This window comes from Poecilia formosa, unplaced genomic scaffold, assembly GCF_000485575.1.
Source record: "Poecilia formosa unplaced genomic scaffold, Poecilia_formosa-5.1.2 Scaffold3, whole genome shotgun sequence".
Taxonomy (NCBI): Eukaryota; Metazoa; Chordata; class Actinopteri; order Cyprinodontiformes; family Poeciliidae; genus Poecilia; species Poecilia formosa.
Genome location: NW_006799942.1, coordinates 3035934 through 3056181, shown reverse-complemented (window position 1 = coordinate 3056181; position 20248 = coordinate 3035934). Strand labels below are relative to the sequence as shown.

Here is a 20248-nt window from a genome sequence, read left to right as displayed (position 1 = left end):
GTATTGTCTTAAATCAATTATAATTAACAGCCGACGTTTCCATCTATTACCAGTAGATGGCAGTGTTTTGTGACTGCTGCCTATCTCGGAGCGACGCGGTTCCTTCTTGTCTCAAACTGATGATGTGTCGAGAAGCAACAGTGACTTCCGTGTCGCCGCTGTGTACAGTTGTGATTGGAAGCAGAGTTCATCTGTCCACAGAACAATGGACGTATGACGGGTTGTTCATCATTTTCACTGTAAACGAGTTATTGTAAGCTTGCGTTTTCATGTAGGTAGGTTGAAACTGGAGCACCGGCTGCAAGGTTTCAATTCAAATATCAAGGAAACAAGCTAGCCTTTCAGCTAGCCACCTGGGCAGGTGGTCTGTTAAAGGTTGTTTTAAGGAAAATGGATATCCTCTGTGATATAGTCCAAGCTCTTTTTGCTTTGGCAGCTCTCGGTTTGATTGTGGTGAGTAATATTTGACGTTGATGTGGTTGAAGGTGTGAAGAATTTATTGATTAAAATGTGGTGCAAGAAGCTGGCTACAGTCTTACAGTTTTTGTAATTTTAATTGAAAATGAAGACTGACTTAACCTCTTCAGTTTATAATGTACTACGAGTACAGGTTGTCATGAGGAGTGAGTTGTAATGAAGCTGGTTAGAAATCAGTGTTTTAGCCCTGTAAGCTTAATTACTGTAGCCTTACGGTTAGTTCGAGTCAGCAAGTGTTAACATGGACAGAACACATGATGCCACTCTACCACTGTGATTGAATTGGAAGAGGATTATAACTGCTTTAAATTGTGTTTAATTGAAAATGTATTTTTCCTTTATCAACTATAGTTTTTGCCAAGATTGGATCATGTTTAAATCTCAATTGGTTTTACTTTTTGATCCATTTTATATTGAGCACAAACAACATACCATAAGCCATAGTAGTAAGCTGAGCTTAGCAGGGTTTACTAAGTATTTAGGCAAATGATATACAAATAAAATGTTTCAAACCAACAAATAAGATGATTATAAACTTATAATGTATAGTTTAAAAAATTCCCAGTCTGTGCAATATAACAGTACTGTTTGCTTTAACATGAACATAATCCTCAAACATTATTTTTCTGTTGCCAAAACACATGGTAACTTCACTTATCATGTGTACAAAACGTGAAATGGAAGGCATGTCGCTAATAAGATGAGATTCATTTCCGTATTTATCCCGTTGCAGGTGCTTGTAGTCGCACATCTGACTGCAGGGATGGTGAACCTGACTCGCCACGAGAAGGAGAAATACTTCCTCACAGCCACAGGAGAGCGCAAACCCTTCCCGAGTCTGCATGATCCATTTTCCAGAGAGCTTTCTGTGGTGATACCTGCCTACAACGAGGAGCTCCGAAGTGAGTTATCCCTGCCTTTCTGTCGGGGACGGTTTTTGCAGTAGAAAAATAAATAAATTGAGAAAGCAGTCTTGAATGTGATTTATAATTCCAATGAAATCTAAAACATTAAACCGAACAACGGTTCCCTTCACTAACAAATGGGAAACTCCCAATAATGCATCAATCTTCATCCGTAAGGTTTCATGTCACGGTCCACCCACGGAAAAGTGAAAAGTCTTGCATCTTTCTTTGATTTCAGTGCCTATGATGCTTGATGAAGCAATGCAGTACTTGGAAAATAGACAAGTGAGTAAAAATATGATCATATGAAAAGTCTTGTTGTACTTACTAACATATAAAGTGCAAGTTTTCTGGCAGCTCCATCCTTTTATTCTGTGCTTAGTTTTTGATACTAATTTTTTTCATGCATCTTACATAGATCAGTAGACGAATTTAATTGTTCTACTCAACATTCTACGTTAGTACAACAATTTTTTTTATCATTTCTCATAAGAAAACAGTTTATTTAAAAGATTCTGAGACCATTTGTAGATTATAACCTACAAAGAGTCTAAGAGTAGTAGAGCATCTTCTAAAAGCTGTCATTTCAGGATGTGGGCCTTATTTCCAACAGCTACCGCTAGGTGGCAGCATTAGTCCGATTAAAATCATCGTTGTGAAAATCCCTCTCATTATCTCACTGCAGAAACAAAACCCCACTTTCACCTATGAGGTCATTGTGGTCGATGATGGCAGCAGAGACAAAACCACAGAGGTAATGATTTAAATCGTATTTTTTAATGTGCTCCCATGAGTTCTGCTCTACTTTGCTCGGTGATGGTAAAGCTGGTATGTTTTTGTGATGCTCTGCCAGGTTGCGTTGCGTTACACCAACAAATACAGTGCAGATAAAGTGAGGGTCCTGACGCTGGTGAAGAACAGGGGGAAAGGAGGAGCTGTGAGAATGGTGAGACACTGGCCTGCAGATTTTTTATTTTATTTTTCTGAAGTAACTGACAGTTTGATTTTGTGTTGCTATTACTAATGTTGGAATCTCTCTGCTGCTCCTAAAGGGAACTCTGAGCTCCAGAGGGAAACTCATACTGATGGCAGATGCTGATGGAGCCACAAAGTTTTCTGATCTTGACAAAGTGGAGGCTGGACTGAAAGACGTCATCACTGGACCAGTTGGGTTTTTATTTTACTTTTCCTATACAGTCTCTTATAAATGTACAGTATTGTGTTTTTATCAGTTGTCCTCCAGACGTTTTAAAGTTACTCAATGTTTCTCTTTGAATTCTGGCTCTTTTTCATATATTATACAGCACATGCTTAAAAAAATATGGCAGTGGACAAGTAATGTGAAATATGTTTTTCAACCCTAAAATATTTTTTTCCATCAGATCAATAGTATGTAAAAGTAATGTCTTCAGTTCAAAATAGGTAAGACATGAGAAGATCTGTCATCTACTGACTGTCCATTATCAGCCAACACATGAGAATCACCTCATTGGTTCTAAAATTATTAATATGTTTCTGGGTATTTCTCCAGAAAGTGATTGGTAATGTAAACATGCACATTTTCAGCTTAATCTAATCTGCATTGACAATAAACCTCTTTAGTGTGGATGTTACAGAATTAAGAAACCTGAATGCATTGTATTATGCATATCAGCGGGAGAAGTCTAAAGCAAAATCAAAGAGTAACATTAAGAACAAATGTTTTTGTGACACATCTGTGGTTCAGAAAAACAAGCATAAATTAACCTAATTGTTAATATAAGACGCTAAAAGCAGTTTGAAATGTGAACTACATAGCCTTTGTTTAGAGTCTTATTTTACAGATACTGCTCTATTGCACACAATGTGATGTCACCTCTGCTGTTAACGTAAAAATATGACCTTTTATGGCAGGGAGACTGGAATAAATGTTTGAATGTTTACAAAAGCGGATATGAGAAAATGGCCGCAGTGGTCATTTTGTAGTCGTTCTTTCAGTTCTGACTTAAATGGTTTCATAAACAAATAAAAGTATTACTCAGAAAATAGTCATGCACCACACCTAAAATGAGTGGAAAGAAAACGTGAAACAAAGGTTTTAAGAAGACACTCAAAAGACACAGATTATTTACGGCATTTTTTTCCTGCAGGAGAACCTGGCCATTTCGTGTGGCTCCAGAGCTCACCTAGAAAAAGACTCTGTAGCTCAGGTAAACTCTTTTTTGTCTTCTTAAAAAGGGGGAGGGGAAAGGCAACAAATTATGTCTATTTTGCGCAGTGAATTGCCAATTTTGTATTTCTTCAGCGATCTGTGTTTCGTACGTTCCTAATGTATGGCTTCCACTTCCTGGTGTGGTTCCTCTGTGTGAGGGGAATCAAAGACACACAATGTGGCTTCAAGCTTTTCACGCGGGAAGCTGCTCTCGAGACCTTCTCCTCTCTCCATGTCGAGCGATGGTAAGAAACCACAAATCCAATAAATCACATCGTGATCCAACTGTAAAGTGTCAGAATGGAAATCTGCACATGGTCAGGGTCATTAACTTTCATGAATAAGTGCTTGGTAAGAAAGGAAAGGTTTTTCAAACTACTAATTGATTATAAAGGAATTATTTAAAGTTAAAAGTCAATATTCAGTGCGGTGCTGAAGTCCTCCTGTCCCTGGAAGCATTTTCACATTTTGTCATTGTATAATTACAAACTTCAATGTGTGTCATAGTGATTTTATTTAATTAGATCATTAAAATAAAATCTCAGTAGAATATATAAAACGGAATCATCAATAGAACTGTTTAATTTATTCTTCCTCTCTTCTAAAATGTTATTTAGCTGCTGTGAAACCTGGATTTTTTGCTGAAGGCCTGCTGTGTATCTGTCTTTGCTCTCTCAGGGCTTTTGACGTGGAGCTCCTGTACATTGCCCAGTGTTTTAAAATCCCCATAGCAGAAGTGGCGGTGAACTGGACAGAAATAGAAGGTTGGTTGTTCATGAAGTATTTGACCTTCACCCTTTACCCAAACTGATTCCTTTGCAGTTTTTTTTTAATACAAGTTAGCTACTTTTTCTTTTTGTTAGTCATGTTTAATTGCCTGCAAACCACCACAGTTTTACTGTTTGACTTTAAGGAACTTCTGTTGAAAGTGCAGAGTTGATTTTTCCTCTTTCAGGGTCCAAACTGGTCCCATTTTGGAGCTGGCTGCAGATGGGACGGGATCTGATTTTCATTCGCCTGCGCTACATCACCGGAGCCTGGAAACTGCATTCGCCACATAAGACTGATTAGCCAAAAGGACAAGCCGTTGTGTCACAGAGACAACCTGTTATAGGACCATGGAGCCTTACAGTGAGCATTGGGGGGGCGAGTTCTGTGTCTGTTGTTCAACTTAATCATCAGAAAAAGCAAAGCTTAAATCAATTTTCCATCCAAACATTATTGGAAATGAGATAATGACACAGTTGTGGATTCCTGGTGGTTCTGCCTTTTTATGTGGATGCTGGCTTTTTATTGGCCGTTGTTACACATGCGTTTCTGTTGCCACAGTAAACAGGATGTCTGACTGATCCTGTACTGATGTCTCCTGATGTTTATATTGTCCTCAATCAGCGGAGAATGTAAGAGTTGCATGTAGAAATGTGTGAAGGACCTGATCATGTGGAGTGTGTGTCAAAATAACAAATGTGGTTGATAGGCTGAATGACTTGAAACATAATTAAACAGAAAATAACAGAACAGAGATTGATTTTATTGTCAGAATTTTTTTTTCTGCCCTTTAGTGGCCAGCCTTTATAAATGTATACATTTTAGTTTTTAACAATTTTCCAACAAAAATAGACTTCAGATTTAGACCTAAAAGATATGTAGATTAAATGCACCTGTCATTTAAGACAAAATAAAACATCACTTTGCACCAAAAGATGTTTTCTTTGGCCACTTCCACAGTCTGGATTATATCAGTATAGAACAATTCGTTAACAGTAAACTGCAAGAATCCGTGTCAGATCATCCCTTTTGAAACTGAAAGTTCTTATTGGAAGGAAAACAGAACGTTTTAGAGTTACACATGCATCCAGGACACGGACTACAGCTGCCGCCTCTCTTCGCAATAAGCCACACCTGTACCAGAGATGGTGTCAGGAGTATTTCCTTGGCTATGGAGAAAAAGAACTCGAGCCTCTTCCCATAGTGTGAAAAGAAGAGTCCATTGTGACGTTTCTACAATCAGCAATAATCTGGAAAGTCAAGTAATCTACTGTGTTTTATGAGGTCATGTCATCTTGACATAAAATCTGGATAACGACGATTTTTTTTTTGCTTTTGAATTCTGACGAGGCAGAAATTATCTTTGAAAAAGAAACTTCTCAATCACGTCTTCTGGTTGCCATTAAATTGGCCTCTGGTAATACAGCAAAGAATCTCTGTGTTATCTCTGACCAGGACATGTCATTTAAATCCCCTATCAAAGTGGTTTCTATGATTTCCTTCTTTCATCTCTACGATATTGACAAAATGATGATACCCTTAACTCTTTGATCCCAGGAGTCTCTTAAAACCATTGTCCCTGAATTTGGGGTCTTTAGGGAAGTTGATAATCAACCTCCAATCATACAAGAGAGAGCTGATTATTCAAAATGTTCCCAATAGCACTTTGCTCAGACTGCAGGTTTACTGCTGGTTCCTGGAATTTCTAAAAGTAGAATGGGAGGCAGATATTTTAGTTATCAGGCTCCTCTCCGGTCGAACCAGCTGCCAGTTTTAATTTGTGGAGCAGACTTCTACCTCTAAGACAAGGCTCAAAATGTTCTGTTTTTGATAAAGCCTATAGTTAGAGCAGCTTAGGTGATCCTGACATTGCGTTGCTATGGCTAAGGCTGCTGGAGGACATGACCACTTCTCATTGCTGATATGTCCTCATTCATTCCAATTTTGCATTATATGCTGTTTTTTCAACTTTTACCTTTATGTTGTTTTTTTTGTTTGTTTGTTTGTTTGGGTTTTTTTTACTCTTCAAAGAAGTTACCCCTGGTCTGGTTCTTTATTTAACTAAATTGAAATGTACCCTTTTCTGTTTAGATTGGCATGCACTGTGCACCTGTAACCCTGGAGCAACCTTTATCTAATCTGACTGATTCAAATGTTAATTTTACTAAATATCTAATTAGGTTCTATGTTTTAGCTATAAAGGTGTCTGAGTATTTTTATTTATCTAATTAAACACAAAAAGGAACCTTTGAATTCTAGATGAATATACTACACTTCTCCCTTTTGTTGGTTTACATCATGCACAGGTTGACATTTTGCGAAAAAAAAAAAAGTCCAGAGAGGGTAGCTTCATTTTTTTTTTTTTTTTTTCCCTAAAATGAACCTTAATAGTGCTGTTTTCTTCCTGAGCTCTAGAGTCCCGTCGATGCGCATGTCTCTGGGGCCTCCCGGGGCCCCAGGGAGCGCATCCTGTTTGTGTTCTCCCTGTCTGCGCTCTTACAGCCAGACAAGACACAGAGGCGGTGAATCATCATCATCTGCACAGTTCTTGCTTCCTGTCTCCGGAATCAGCTCTTTTGTGAAAGAAAAAAAAAGCACATTTTGGCTGTGGGACGCCTCTGCTTCCCTGTGTTGAGACTTTGGAAACACCGGTTTTTACTCAGGTCTCTGCGGCCCGCCGCTGATACGGTTATTGGATGATTTACCTGACGGTTGGTGGAGGGGGGATTAAAGCATGTTTTTTCTGAAAGGGTCTCCTGAGAGGTTTCACTTGGTGCTGGCAGTACCGTTACGTCCCACAGCAGTTGCTGTAAACTGTGAAAATGTCAAACTTGTAGACTCACTGTCGCCAGCCGAGTCTGCGTCATTAACTGGACCGGTCACGGCACTCCCAATAAAAGGATCGTATCCATCCGCAATGGAAAAAGACCTCTACGTGACTTCCAACGATGCGTGATCATGCAAATCTCGATTCGGCAACGGAAAACTCACATTTCACAGCGTGGAGGAATTTATGTAGCAGGACCGCAGAGAATGAGTCCCAGTTTTATCATTCTTTCACACCACAGGTGCAGTGTTTTGTTTGTCTGCGTTATTATTATAAGTTAATGCTAAGCGAGAGTCTAATAAGCAAATTTTTCCACGATGCTATAATTTCAGAAATGAAGAAATGAACATTTCCACTCATTTCTGTAGAAATAACCACAAATGTATTGTAGTTATAAGAGGTCAGATAACTAATGTTAGAAGTACACTATAAATAGCTTATAAATAAGACAAACTATCGCTGGCTGTCCTGGGAAACTTGCTAAAATAGCCTGAAAGAGAACAGGTGTGATTGTAGTTCTCCATGAGGTGTAACGTGATGAATGGGGATTCGTGCGCGCTGTGCGTGGCTCAGGTGGCACGGATGCACGGGCGCGCGCACCGAATCTGAAATCCTGGGAAAGTTCCAGGACGGTGGGGGGAGGCGGAGGGATCCAGCACACAGGCGCTGCGGTTCCAGCCAGGCTGACGCCGCCGAGGCTGTGTGGCGCTCGGCTGTGGCTGCTGGAGGAGCGGAGTCTCTCAGCTCCACGAAACCTGCGTCAAAACGAGAAAACGTGGTCGCGTAGCACCGGAAGACACTGTCATCGGTATTTCATAATAAAATTACTGGAGTATCTTAGTCACTTTTTCAGCTTTGAGCATCGTTTAGTGAGCTAGAAACAAAAACAAACAAACAAAACGTTCAGTGAATATGTATCCTCAAGTTAAATATTGATTAGGGCTCATGTGTTCTTGTACATTTAAGCATTTCTCTTTGATAAACATTTCAGATGTACTTGAATAAAAAGAAAAAAAAAACATTTATCCATTCTTATCATTAATAATATAATTAATATAAGCATTAGGTTATAAAACAAAAGTATGTTCATGAAGTCATCAAGAGCAAGATTGTGCAAAATGTCAGGAGACATTTGAGGTCCCTGACTGCAGTTTGAAAATGGTGCAAATTTGGCCCTCCATCTCATAGAGTCGGTGCAGATGGACACTTTTTGTAAGTGTTTTAGGATAAGATTTCAACATCAATCTTCTTAAACGAAAAAAAAAAAAACTGCTATGTACTCCACAAAAGATTCTTCATTTCCAGGCTACGTCCACCAACCCGAGTTTCTCTCTGACACTTTTATTTTGAAATAGAACTAACTGGATGCACTTCTGTTTTACTACTTTCTTTATTTTTCAACGTAAACACACGCTCCTAGACACAACCCACTCCGCACACACATGCACACACACTTGCAGACAGAAACACACCTTCACAACCTCAGCACACCGACCTGACCCGCTGCAGACGCGAAAACCTCCACACACGCTTAGCAGTCAGCGGTGCACTTGCTATGACAACACAGGTGAGAAATGAAACAACACACTGTTTGAGAGGGTTAAGAGTGTTTTTGTCATTTTGACGTTTGTTATGAATTTGCATCCAATACAAAGCGCAAAGATTGTTATTGTCTTTGGAGTTGCGTAAGATGTTTACTCTGACAACTTTTATCCTGGTTGCTATTAAAATGACTTTCTCTTACTATACAACGTAATTAAAATTTAAGAAGTAAATTTTAGATTATTTTGGATTAAAATGTTTTGATTTCTAAAAGCGTTCATGTAGTGACGACATGTTGTTAAACATTATATATAAAACCTGAAATAATGGCGACTTTATGTGTTTTTTTTATGTCACATTCTCCTGCGCAGAGTAAAGGTGTGTGTGCAGAGGTTAGGGCAGAAACCGGATTCTGCAGCGGCACAGAGACTGGATGCAGCGATAGTTAAAGGAAGCTGGCGTGTTTACTTTTTTGGGAAGGGGTGCACTGGTGATAAAGCATTAGGTAATTAGCCTATCTGAGGCTGCAGACTGAGTGACGCCAGGCTCCATAAAGCAGCGGCAGCAGCAGAGACGGACTGATGCAGCTTTGCTGTCATTGTAAGAAAAAAAAAATCCCTCCTCAGCTGTCTGCTTGTCTGCCATTCAGGGGCCACAGAACTGGTCACATTTCAACCAACAAGTACAAGTATGCAGATATGTAGATACGCTGTCTTTTTGTTGAGATCTGCTCAAATGTGGATCTGTTCTTTAGCTTTTTAAAAACACATTATGCCATAGGCACCATTAAAATGAAGGTCCAAATCATCTTCTATATTTCCGGTCTTTTTTTTTTTTTTTCTAAAGTTGCATCCAATGCACAAAACCCCCACAATATGCACAATGTGCAACAAAGCTGTAATCAGCATTGCAAGAATGAAGTGAAAATGCTGAGAGCCTGAACCACACAATGAGGAAAAAAAAACAAGCAGGCAAGTTATAATCTTCTGGTTCAGTCTCAGATAATTCCAGTGTAAATATTTTAGAGGCTGGGCATCAAAGTGTCTCTTTTCGTACATCCGCACCTCGCTGTGGGCATTTGTGTAATACTCAGTGGCTATTTAGGCGGACAGAAGGATACAAACACAGGGACTGTGTTTCTGTCTCCCTCCCTGTCTCGCTCTCCCCCTCCTGTTCTGTGATGTGTTCTGGCCAGACAGTAAGGCTCCTGGGCGTCAGTGGCATGATCATAGAAACAGAGGCCAGAAAGGACATTCCTCATTGTTGGTGGATCTAGAAATGAGCCTGGCCATCTTGGCTTTCTCTAGCTGAGACAGTTTTGTTAAGCATTTAATGTTCCCCTTCTGAGAAAAATATAGTGTAGCATGTGGGAGACCACTGTGATACAGGCATGCTTTGTGTAGCCCTGCTGATTGAGCCTCCTTATTATGGAAATCCACCTACAATGCCCGTACAGACCTTTTTAACCTTTCCCATACTAGTGAAGTGAAGGGAAAGTGATTTGTGGTTAATTTTTCTCTTTTTACAATTAAGTAAAAGTCTGGAAAGTGTGGCATCTATTAGCATCCAGCCCCTGTTACTCTGCTACCTCCAAATAAATCAGTATCTAAAGCTTTGCTAATCTCTGATAATTGTTCAATCCAACCTCCAAAAGAGTGTTGCACAACTACAAAGTGTTAAAGACATACCTATCCAGCTCAATTAAAAGGCCAGAAAAGGAGAGCATTGATCAGAGAAGCAGCCATGATGCTTATGATAATTCTGGAAGAGCTGCAGAGATTCACAGCTCAGGTGGGATAAACTGACGATAACTGTTAGCTGTGCAAATCTGGCATTTGCAGTGGAGTGTCAAGACAAAAGCCAGAGTTAAAAGACATAAGAAGAAAGGAACAAGCTTTAAAAGCAGACGCAGCAAACTTGTGGTAGACGGTGCTCTGATCAGAGAAACCAAAACTGAACTTTTTGGCCTAGATGAAAAACATAACGCTTGGGAGGGGGAAGTTATGGCCTTCTCCATTAAGGAATACGAGGTACTTGAACCATATTCATACTACTTTTGGCTCAGTTGATTTGCTCGCTTCATCCTAACTTGTAACCTCCCTACTCAGATGTTGAAAATAATGAAATGGGGGATTTCTCTCCAGGAAATCATATTAGTTTTATTTTGCTCTTCCTAAAATATAAATTATCCAAATGAGAAAAACAACAAATTCTTTGTGCTTGGAGTTACAAATGGTAGCGTCATGGTCACCGTCGATGCGTGCAGTCTGTGCTGTCACAAAAACCTGAGCTGCATGCAAACATCCGAGGAGAAGCGTAGCGGAAAATAGCAGGCAGGTTCACACGACGAAATTTACACACAGACAGTAGAGCTGAGTCCGAGGTTTGAATTAGGTCCTGTGCACACCCCTCTCTATCAATAATGGTGATGACAGCATCATAAAGAGTGGATGCTTTTCATCTGCTTCCAGGAAAACTAGTCAAAGTTGGATAGAGTCAAACACTGGGTCTATTTGTCTGAAGGGAAAAACTACTCAAGGTTACAAAAGTCAAGTCAAGTCAGAAGATTCACTTTCCACTTGGACAACAAATTTTAAACTTGCAGTCAGAAGTGGCTTAGATTAAAGTTCATCCATGTGCTGCAGAGGTCCAGTCAAAGACCAGACCTAAATCCAATTGAGAATTTGTGGCAAGACTTGGAAACGGATGTTTACATAACGTTCTGTCAAATCCCCCTGATCTAGAGATGTTTTTCAAAGAAGAATGAGGAATAAATTCTTGTCTCTAGGCGAAGCATACCTAAAAATACCTGCAGCTGCAAGGCAGCGACAGGTGGTTCTACAGTGTCCACTCAGATGTTATGCGTATAAATGTGCATCACGTTTTTTTCGAAGTATGAATCACTTCTCTTCTACTTGACAAATATGTCTCTTTGGCCTCAAAATGTACAAACGGTGCTTCCATTCATCTGAATTAGCAAAACTGTTCCTTAACTCGGTCTCTCCTCTCTCTCGCTAGATGATTGAAACCTGAGCTGGACGTCTGGCTGCGTGAAGAAAAACTATCCCTGCAGGAGGTTCAGAATCCGAAGTTGCCGGATCCCATCTGTGCCAACAGAGAGAAGGGATTTACGGTTTACACTGTGCTGGCTGACGTCCAGCTTCTTCCCCCGGAGCTGCTTGGAAGCTACAGCAAAATAATAAAAGAAACGTCTCTGTTTACTCATCACAATATCTCTTTCATCCTCCGTTTTTTTTTTGTTTTTTTGTCTTGTGTCCTGGCTGTAAGTTATTTGCCTCTTCACCCCTTCGCCTCAAGGGAACGATTGCGCCGCTAACTGGACCTCATCTCAGCCCGTCCTGCCAGCTATTTGTCCATATCAAAATGAACTCTTCTTCGTCGATTACGTCCTTGTTCTCCTTCACCAGCCCTGCAGTTAAGCGTCTGCTCGGCTGGAAACAAGGAGACGAGGAGGAGAAGTGGGCAGAAAAGGCCGTGGATTCTCTGGTGAAGAAACTGAAGAAGAAAAAGGGAGCAATGGAGGAACTGGAGCGAGCCCTCAGCTGCCCTGGGCAGCCCAGTGAGTAGCACATTGATAAACACAGAAGAGTTTAGCCTATGGTACTGCCTAAAGCAGCATTCATAACTGGTAAATGGAGTCACAAGACAATCCCGAGATGAGCTCCGGAAAATGAGACCTTCTTACTTTTATACATGGTGTCACGATGCTCCTACCTGTAAAAACATCAAATCAAAAGAGCGCTGCCCAAGTTCAGCTTGGAATATTTGCCAGAATAGTTTCATTTTATGTTATTGTAATCCATTAACTCTTGTTGCATTAGTAAACACACACGTTCGAAGTATATAATATTACAAACTTGATGTAATGATATACTAGCACATAATGCACTGCCTACTGAGGCAGTTAAAATCCCAGTTCAGGACTTTTCTCTGTATTTCATTAGCCTTTCTCTGTACGTGACCTTCTGCAGAATAATATACATACAGAATTGTATTTCTTTTTGTGAGAGTCTTGTGCCAGGCTGTTTTTGGTACTAGTGTTGCATCAGTCAGTTTGTTATCAGTCTTTCATTGGTTTGGTAGCAACTGTGATTACCAACGAGTGACAACCAGCCACCAGGGGAGACAAACACTCCTTTAAATTTGCTGGTCAACCCCTGTCAGATGGTCTTCTTGGTATCATGTTATTTATAAAACAGCTTATGATAGGAGAGCACATGCTTACATTTATTCATTTATATGTAGTATTTATTTATTCTTATGTCATTTTTTTTTGTTTTCTTAATAAAGTGATACCAAGAAATTACTAGTGGTCCCAATCCTGCTAGAAATTTCTGAAGGTTCCTCTGTATAATCAGTTATAGGGAATTATGTTTATAAATGTCCAACTCATTTCTAGTTCACAGTTTGTTTCATTAGGGACAATAATTTATCACGTTTCATAACAGACAACTGATTTAGATCCACAATCAGTGGAAATACAAGAGTAACACAAGGTGAACAAAAAATGATGTGTAACTAATGATATACATATACAATTTGAGCATTTTTATGTTCATGTAGATAATTCATTTAACTACGGTTCTTAACCACCAAGATAAATAAAGTCTTATTTGTCTTGGTACATAGAAGGGTAATAATTTGTTTGTGGGTATGGAATGGATGTAAGTTTTGATGAAGTAGGTATGAAATTGGGATATGAATATATGTACAAGGTGGAAGGAACTAAAGCGGAGAAGTTAATAATATTGAAAAGAATGGGGAAAAAAACACAATGAAATAATGTGAATTTGACTTTTGTTTTCTAGTTTTTCACCACTGAAAGACACATTGAAGAGTTTCTAAGAACTTTAGAAGTCAGAAGTTGTAATAATTTAGACTTTCTTACGAGGTCTAACTTTTATAAATGACCAAAAATCTCACCAAAAGTCACAACTCTGAAAATAAAAGTTCAAAATCCCGGCTGATTGATATATCAGTCTCTATGAAGCAGCTCCGTCTTTTCTAACTACAACAGTAATATGGTTCCCGATCGCTGAGCTCTAATGATTCCGTTTTACTCTACATTTAGTCAGATATTTACATGTATTTCCGTTTTTATTCTGACCTTCAGGTAAGTGTGTGACAATTCCTCGGTCGCTGGATGGGAGACTGCAGGTGTCCCACAGGAAGGGTCTTCCCCATGTCATCTACTGCAGGGTGTGGCGCTGGCCTGACCTGCAGTCCCACCATGAGCTGAAACCCCTCGAATGCTGCGAGTTCCCCTTTGGCTCCAAACAGAAGGACATCTGCGTCAACCCCTACCACTACAGGCGTGTGGAGACTCCAGGTACAGGAAAGGATCTGCCAGAGTTTTTGGTGAAAGACAGGATTTATAAACTTTTTGTGATTATTGGTGGATTTTGAGTTTGTGTTGTCTTCTTTGGGTGCTTTATCATCTCTCTCTCTCTTGTGTCATCAGTGCTTCCACCAGTTCTGGTCCCACGCCACAGTGAATTCAACCCTCAGCACAGTTTACTGGCCAAGTTCAGGAATGCCTCCCTGAACAACGAGCCACTGATGCCACAGAATGCCACCTACCCGGACTCCTTCCCGCCGCTTCCTGTCTCCTCCTTCTCCTCCTCTCCAACTTCCTCCCTCGCCCAGTCGCCCACCTCACAGAGTTACCCCAACTCCCCCAGCAGCTCTGCAGAACCTGGCAGTCCGTATCACATCACAGGTAGGAACCAAAAAAAATCCCAGCTGTTAAAGATTCTGACCTTGATCAATTTGCATTGATTATTTTTCTCCTTCTGATGTTTGTGTTGATCTAGCTGAGACTCCTCCCCCTCCATACAGCATGATGGAGACAAATACTCAAGAAGATATGAAGCCAAGCAATTCCACAGAAACCCCAAAACTCACATTCTCTGCTCCACACAGAGGTAACTTATCTTTTTCCTCCATTCTGAAAAATCTACACAATTTATTTTTTTTTTAAAAAGTCCACTAAAGACACTAAACCCTGTCTTTAGATATGAGGCCTGTTTGTTACGAAGAGCCTGAGTACTGGTGCTCCATAGCTTACTACGAGCTCAACAACCGGGTGGGGGAGACGTTCCACGCCTCGTCCCGCAGCGTCTTGGTTGACGGCTTTACAGATCCGTCCAATAACAAGAACCGATTCTGTCTCGGTCTGCTTTCCAACGTCAACCGCAACTCCACCATCGAGCACACTCGCAGGCACATAGGCAAAGGTGAGCACCCCCAGCTGATTTACAGCCGTTTTAGTTACATTAAGGCCACATACTTCAGTTAATTTTAATGGGATGTTATGTGACAGACCAACATAAAGCAGTGTAGTAGAATGGAAGGGAAATTATACAGCAAGTAATGCAGTAAATTGTATTCAGCCCTCTTTAGTCTGATAGAACAAATATAGTCTTTAAAAAAAATCTAATTGTATTTGAGCATTTACAAGGTAATGCAAAAATAAATAAATAAAAGATAAGTAATGTGTAAAAATGAACACACACAAGTTCAAATATTTTAAAGGGATCTTTTCACAAATTTTGATTTTCAAACTGAGGTTGAACATAACCTGTTGGAAGTTAACTTTATGATCAGAAGTATATTGGCCACCTGGATTTAATTCATTATTGGAGATGTATATCTGTTAAACAAATATAGAGTGATGACGTGAAGGGATTTTGCTCCCTTTTTCTAAAACCACCTCAACTTTTAACAAGCGGTAATTATTCAGTGTTACTGTATTTTTGACTGGAAGGAACTCTGCGTTTTAGTATTTTTGCAGTTTTCTAGAAGTTGATGAACTTCTAGAAAACTGCAACCCTGATTAGTGTTCAGGAAAAACAAAATCTTGATCTGATTTGTCTGAACACTGAAAAACCAGCTTTAAAAAAAAACAAACAATGAAAATGCATTAGTATGAATAAATATTTGTCGCAGTCCATTAAATTCATGCATGAAAATATGAATCGAAGACTAATTGGCCAAATTTATTGGAATAACCATTTCTCCTATTACTGTTTCCCTGGTGATGATAATGTTTTTGTCAGAATACATAAACATTATTAATCTCGTAGTTTTCTAGTGGTTTATTTATACTGGACTTTCTCAAGCTTGACTGTAACACACCTCCTTCCTTCCCTTTTTTTTTTCTCAGGTTTGCATCTGTACTACGTAGGAGGGGAGGTTTATGCAGAGTGTCTGAGTGACAGCAGCATCTTCGTGCAGAGCCGCAACTGTAATTTCCAGCATGGCTTCCACACCACCACCGTGTGCAAGATCCCCAGCGGCTGCAGCCTCAAGATCTTCAACAACCAGCTGTTCGCTCAGCTTCTCGCCCAGTCTGTCAACCACGGCTTCGAGGTCGTCTACGAGCTCACCAAGATGTGCACCATCCGCATGAGCTTCGTCAAGGTACCAGCGTTCATTTTTCATTACACAACTGCAGCAACAGGCCCAGTAATTCTTCCTGAAAGCTGAATGGAAAGTTAGTGCTTGCACTGTACGTTGTTGGTTGTAATTTATTGAGCAGTGAAATGTTTAGACCTTGTAGCCGCTGCCAGACATGTCAGATCCTGCCACATACAAGGTGGGGTAAGACTCCCTCCTGTTAGCACCCACACCACCATCCCACCAGCTGAGATTTATGGCCACTTCCATTCCTCAGGGTTGGGGTGCCGAATACCACCGTCAAGATGTGACCAGCACCCCCTGCTGGATAGAAGTGCACCTGCATGGACCCCTGCAGTGGCTGGACAAGGTGCTTACGCAGATGGGATCCCCGCACAACCCCATCTCTTCTGTATCATAACATAAACGCAAACACACACTTTTGAGTGTGTGGTCACTGTCTTCACACAGGTAGTCATATGTTCTGTCCGTGGGCTTATCTCATCGCATCTCAATATGACTACTGTAGGAGTCATAAGGATGTACTCTAGAGCTGTTTTTTGCATTTAACATGATGTAAAGACAATGTAATTTCAGCATAATGAAACATTTCTGGATTCAGACACTTTAGCTGTACAAAAACTAAATGGGATCTACTTGGAGGTACTCTTATGTTGTAGTGAATTGTGGTGTATTTCCATGTTTTGACCAACGTTTGACTGAATGTACTGGGTTTTTTTTTTACATCTCCAATTAAACATTTTTCTTTATCATGCGTTTTTCCAACATTTGGATTTTTTTTTGAAGCCTTAGCACCCTTATTAAGAATAAAGCTCAAACCGTACTGTAAATTCATTCTGTAGTCAGTGTCGGAGTATTAATGTTTTTATTTTTATAGGCTCAGCAGACATAGACGTCATAATTTTCACATCACACATTTGGCTTGTGTTAACTTATTTAGATCTAGATAAAATTTTACTTACGCTAAGCTTTAAGATGAAAAGAACATACAAAATGTTATTTTAAAAATAAACTGTGACACTCTGTTGGGTGAAAATTATGACCACTGATTGTCACAAGGAAAAACACTGAACTGCATAAGTGCAGCACTTTTTTTAAAGCAATGCTACAATTGTTTTTGAACATTTCAGGTGAATTACATCAGGTTGATGTTCACAATAACACAACCCATAAATACCACAAAAACAGTAAGAACGAACAAGAACACACAAGATAAATAAGCAATTGGAAGACAATATAAATATAACAGCACAGGGATGCAATGTCTTAAAAACATTAGACAGTTACAATTAAATGTCCTGATTAAAACTGCATTACGAAGGACAGTAAAACCAACTAACTTTAAACTAAAACATAAAGCAAATGGAGAAAACGTTTTGCTTACACATTAAAAATGATTTTCTGTCCAGTTCAAAGTCAGACTTTGAGCAGCTTCACCTAATTATGCATAAATTACTTATTTGTATTTTTTTTTTTCACAACCCTTGTGATGTATCATAAATACTATCAAATACACACTAGTCACTGTCAACAACCCTGGAAGTGCTGCTGTGATTGGCTGCGGCTTTGTGCAGCCAGGAGCTGCTGCTGCTGCTGCAGGAACCGGATCACCTCTGGACTCCTGAGCAGAGACTGGAACACAGAGACATTTGTGTTAGCCTGGTGATGCAAATATGGAAAAAAAAAAAGAGGAAAAAAAAACTGTGCATCAATACAGTAGATAAGGGGTCTGCCACATATGGCCTACCATTCTGCATACTAGTGTATGAATGTGTGTGTTTGTGAATATTAATATGTGACTGTGGGTTAAGTGCAAAGTGCTTTATTTAGTCAATACAACTAGAAAATATATAAATTCAGTCCATTTATCAAATTCCAGACAATTTACCTGACATTTCAGGAAAGCAACATCTAGATTTAAAGAAAGTAACCTCTGACTTCCTGGAAATAACATTTAAGTCCCAAGATGCAATGCAACCTCAAAGTTTTAAAAATTTAAACTTCAAGTTCTGGGAAATAACCCCAAAGTTTTTTTTTGTTTGTTTGTTTTTTCTTGTGTGTCCAGTGTGGCAAAGTGGCAATTAGAACTGTTGTCTGGGGCCCAAGGAGAAAACTAAATTTACTTTCACAAGTGCGGCACAAGGCTTTTGCTATAACGCGAGATTATAATTATAAAAAAACCTTTATTAGAAATTTCTTTGAGTGCCTTTCAAATGTAATGTACACAAAGATAAACAAGAAAGAGATAAAAATAAAGGGAGAGAGATGGCATAAAAAGTTAAAAACAGAGAGAAGAGAATAAAAGAAAAAAAGAGTGATAGTGAGAAACACTAATAGTGTGCTTCTACACCTGCAGAAAGAGAGAAAATGAAACAGAACTGAGAAACCTCAGTGACAACATGCATGACAATAACAATGTCACAGCAAAGCGCACAGTAGTAATTAATAGCAGATGTTTTTAGTTTAAGTTCTTGAAAGAAACATCTAAATTCTGGAACGTTCCAGGAAAGTTTCAGAAAAGTAAAAACCAATGCTGAATGCTACAGGCATTTTCTGAATGCCTGTAGCATTCAGAAAAGTAACCTCTAAATTCCTGAATGGTCACCTGAAAGTTCCAAAAGAAAAAGAAAAAGACTCATCTTTCAAATCCTGAAAAGTGATCTCTGCAATTTACTTTCTCAGAGTTTATGGCAAAATAAAGATGAGCAAGCTTTTAGTAGGTATTTGTTCTGGAAGAGTAACCTGTATATTCCAGAAAGTATTCTGCAAGTTTAGAGAAGACTACAGTATGCTTCAGGACATGGGAGCAGAATCAGGTCAACGACTCACCAGTCTTTTCTGGTTGAGGACTTGCTCTATAAGGGAGGGTCTGGCTGGACGGTCCCCCATGGCTCCCAGGCGCTGTTTGTTCACAGACACTGGACGCTCCTCAGAGTTTTCCTGGTCATCCCCACAAAAAGAGCAGTTATGTTACATTGGAGTGTAGAAAGCAGAGAAAAACACCCGCAATCCCATTAAATGATTTGCAATTTTTACAACGACCCTGTAGGTTTAAAAACTGTTTTCCTTACATCAAGCTTCCCGCTGGACATAGCCTGGTCGCTCTTCTTCTTCTTATATTTATCCTTATACATCTTGTTGCGATGTTTTTTGCACATCCACGGCTTCCTCTGCTTGGCCACCTGTGTGGTGGTCTCCGTGCAGCCCTCGTAGGTGCACTGTTTGGGGGCGTTGTCGCCCTCCGAGGTCTCCTCTTCATTGAGCTCCTCCGGGCTGGCTGCGCCTTCTCTGGGATCAGACGCATCCAGCACGTCGCTCTCTTCGTCCGGATCGTCCACGCTGAAAGAGGACACGTTGTTCTCCGATTCATGCGGCGTTGTCACGTTTCTGCTGTCCACAGCTCCGCTTTTACTTACGAAATACCGCTGGCCGTCTTTAGTGAGCAGAAGAGTGGAGTCCTTGTCTTTATTTGCAGCGGATGAAGAACTGTCCTTGTTGCTCATAGTTATGGCAGTGAACGCAATGCTAATCGCCGGTTCTCTACAACAGCCTCACTTTGATACGTATTCACATACGAAACGCGCAGCTACAAGTTAATAGTACATATTTTTGTCATAAAACATGCATTAAATTCGTAAAACAAGTGTACATAATTGCACATAGCCGAAAGCTACACTTCCTCAATGATATTCTTCTTCTCTGGCATTGTGTTTGTGTCTGACAACAGCGACGCCTTTTGGCTCAAACGAGAGCTACATATAAGAGTGTTGGCTATTCTAATTCTCTAAACAATACGAAAAAGTATTTAATACTTGTTCTACCTCTCTTTAATTTCCACTTTCACGTCATCTCCTCAAATGAATGTACTTCTTAGTCTTCTACGGCTTGGCAAAAATGCTTGGAAAACAGACTTGGACAAATATTAAGGTGACTTACATCATGTTTATTGAAAAGATTCAATCAGAGCAAATCTGTGTGATGGTAATTATTCAACTAAGCAACGGTAGCCCTTGAATCCCCTAAATAAAATCCCGAAAAATAAACACAAACAATTTAGTTTTTAAAGGTGTTTTAATTATTACTTTTGATTATTGACAG

General features: G+C 39.8%; 3 protein-coding genes across 3 annotated transcripts; 2 read left to right on the top strand and 1 right to left on the bottom strand.

The window, feature by feature from the left end:
* The first annotated feature begins 106 nt into the window (after positions 1 to 106).
* LOC103140070 (dolichyl-phosphate beta-glucosyltransferase-like) lies at positions 107 to 5096 on the top strand. The gene is made up of 10 exons (XM_007555021.2): positions 107 to 453; positions 1211 to 1379; positions 1621 to 1667; positions 2068 to 2136; positions 2236 to 2328; positions 2435 to 2548; positions 3512 to 3571; positions 3667 to 3818; positions 4252 to 4337; positions 4529 to 5096. The coding sequence occupies exons 1-10, from the start codon at positions 391 to 393 to the stop codon at positions 4642 to 4644; spliced, it is 969 nt and encodes a 322-aa protein (XP_007555083.1). The 5' UTR covers positions 107 to 390; the 3' UTR covers positions 4645 to 5096.
* Positions 5097 to 8631: 3535 nt separating this feature from the next.
* On the top strand, positions 8632 to 16980 carry LOC103140059 (mothers against decapentaplegic homolog 9-like). Its single transcript, XM_007555010.2, has 8 exons — positions 8632 to 8735; positions 11729 to 12290; positions 13845 to 14060; positions 14193 to 14450; positions 14545 to 14655; positions 14746 to 14967; positions 15897 to 16153; positions 16407 to 16980. Exons 2-8 carry the CDS (start codon positions 12095 to 12097, stop codon positions 16548 to 16550), a joined length of 1404 nt encoding a protein of 467 aa, XP_007555072.1. The 5' UTR covers positions 8632 to 8735; positions 11729 to 12094; the 3' UTR covers positions 16551 to 16980.
* Positions 16981 to 17000: 20 nt separating this feature from the next.
* On the bottom strand, positions 17001 to 19887 carry rfxap (regulatory factor X-associated protein). The gene is made up of 3 exons (XM_007555001.2): positions 19222 to 19887; positions 18980 to 19090; positions 17001 to 17782 (listed from the first exon to the last, which is right to left on the bottom strand). The coding sequence occupies exons 1-3, from the start codon at positions 19651 to 19653 to the stop codon at positions 17678 to 17680; spliced, it is 648 nt and encodes a 215-aa protein (XP_007555063.1). The 5' UTR covers positions 19654 to 19887; the 3' UTR covers positions 17001 to 17677.
* Between the last annotated feature and the right edge of the window lie 361 nt (positions 19888 to 20248).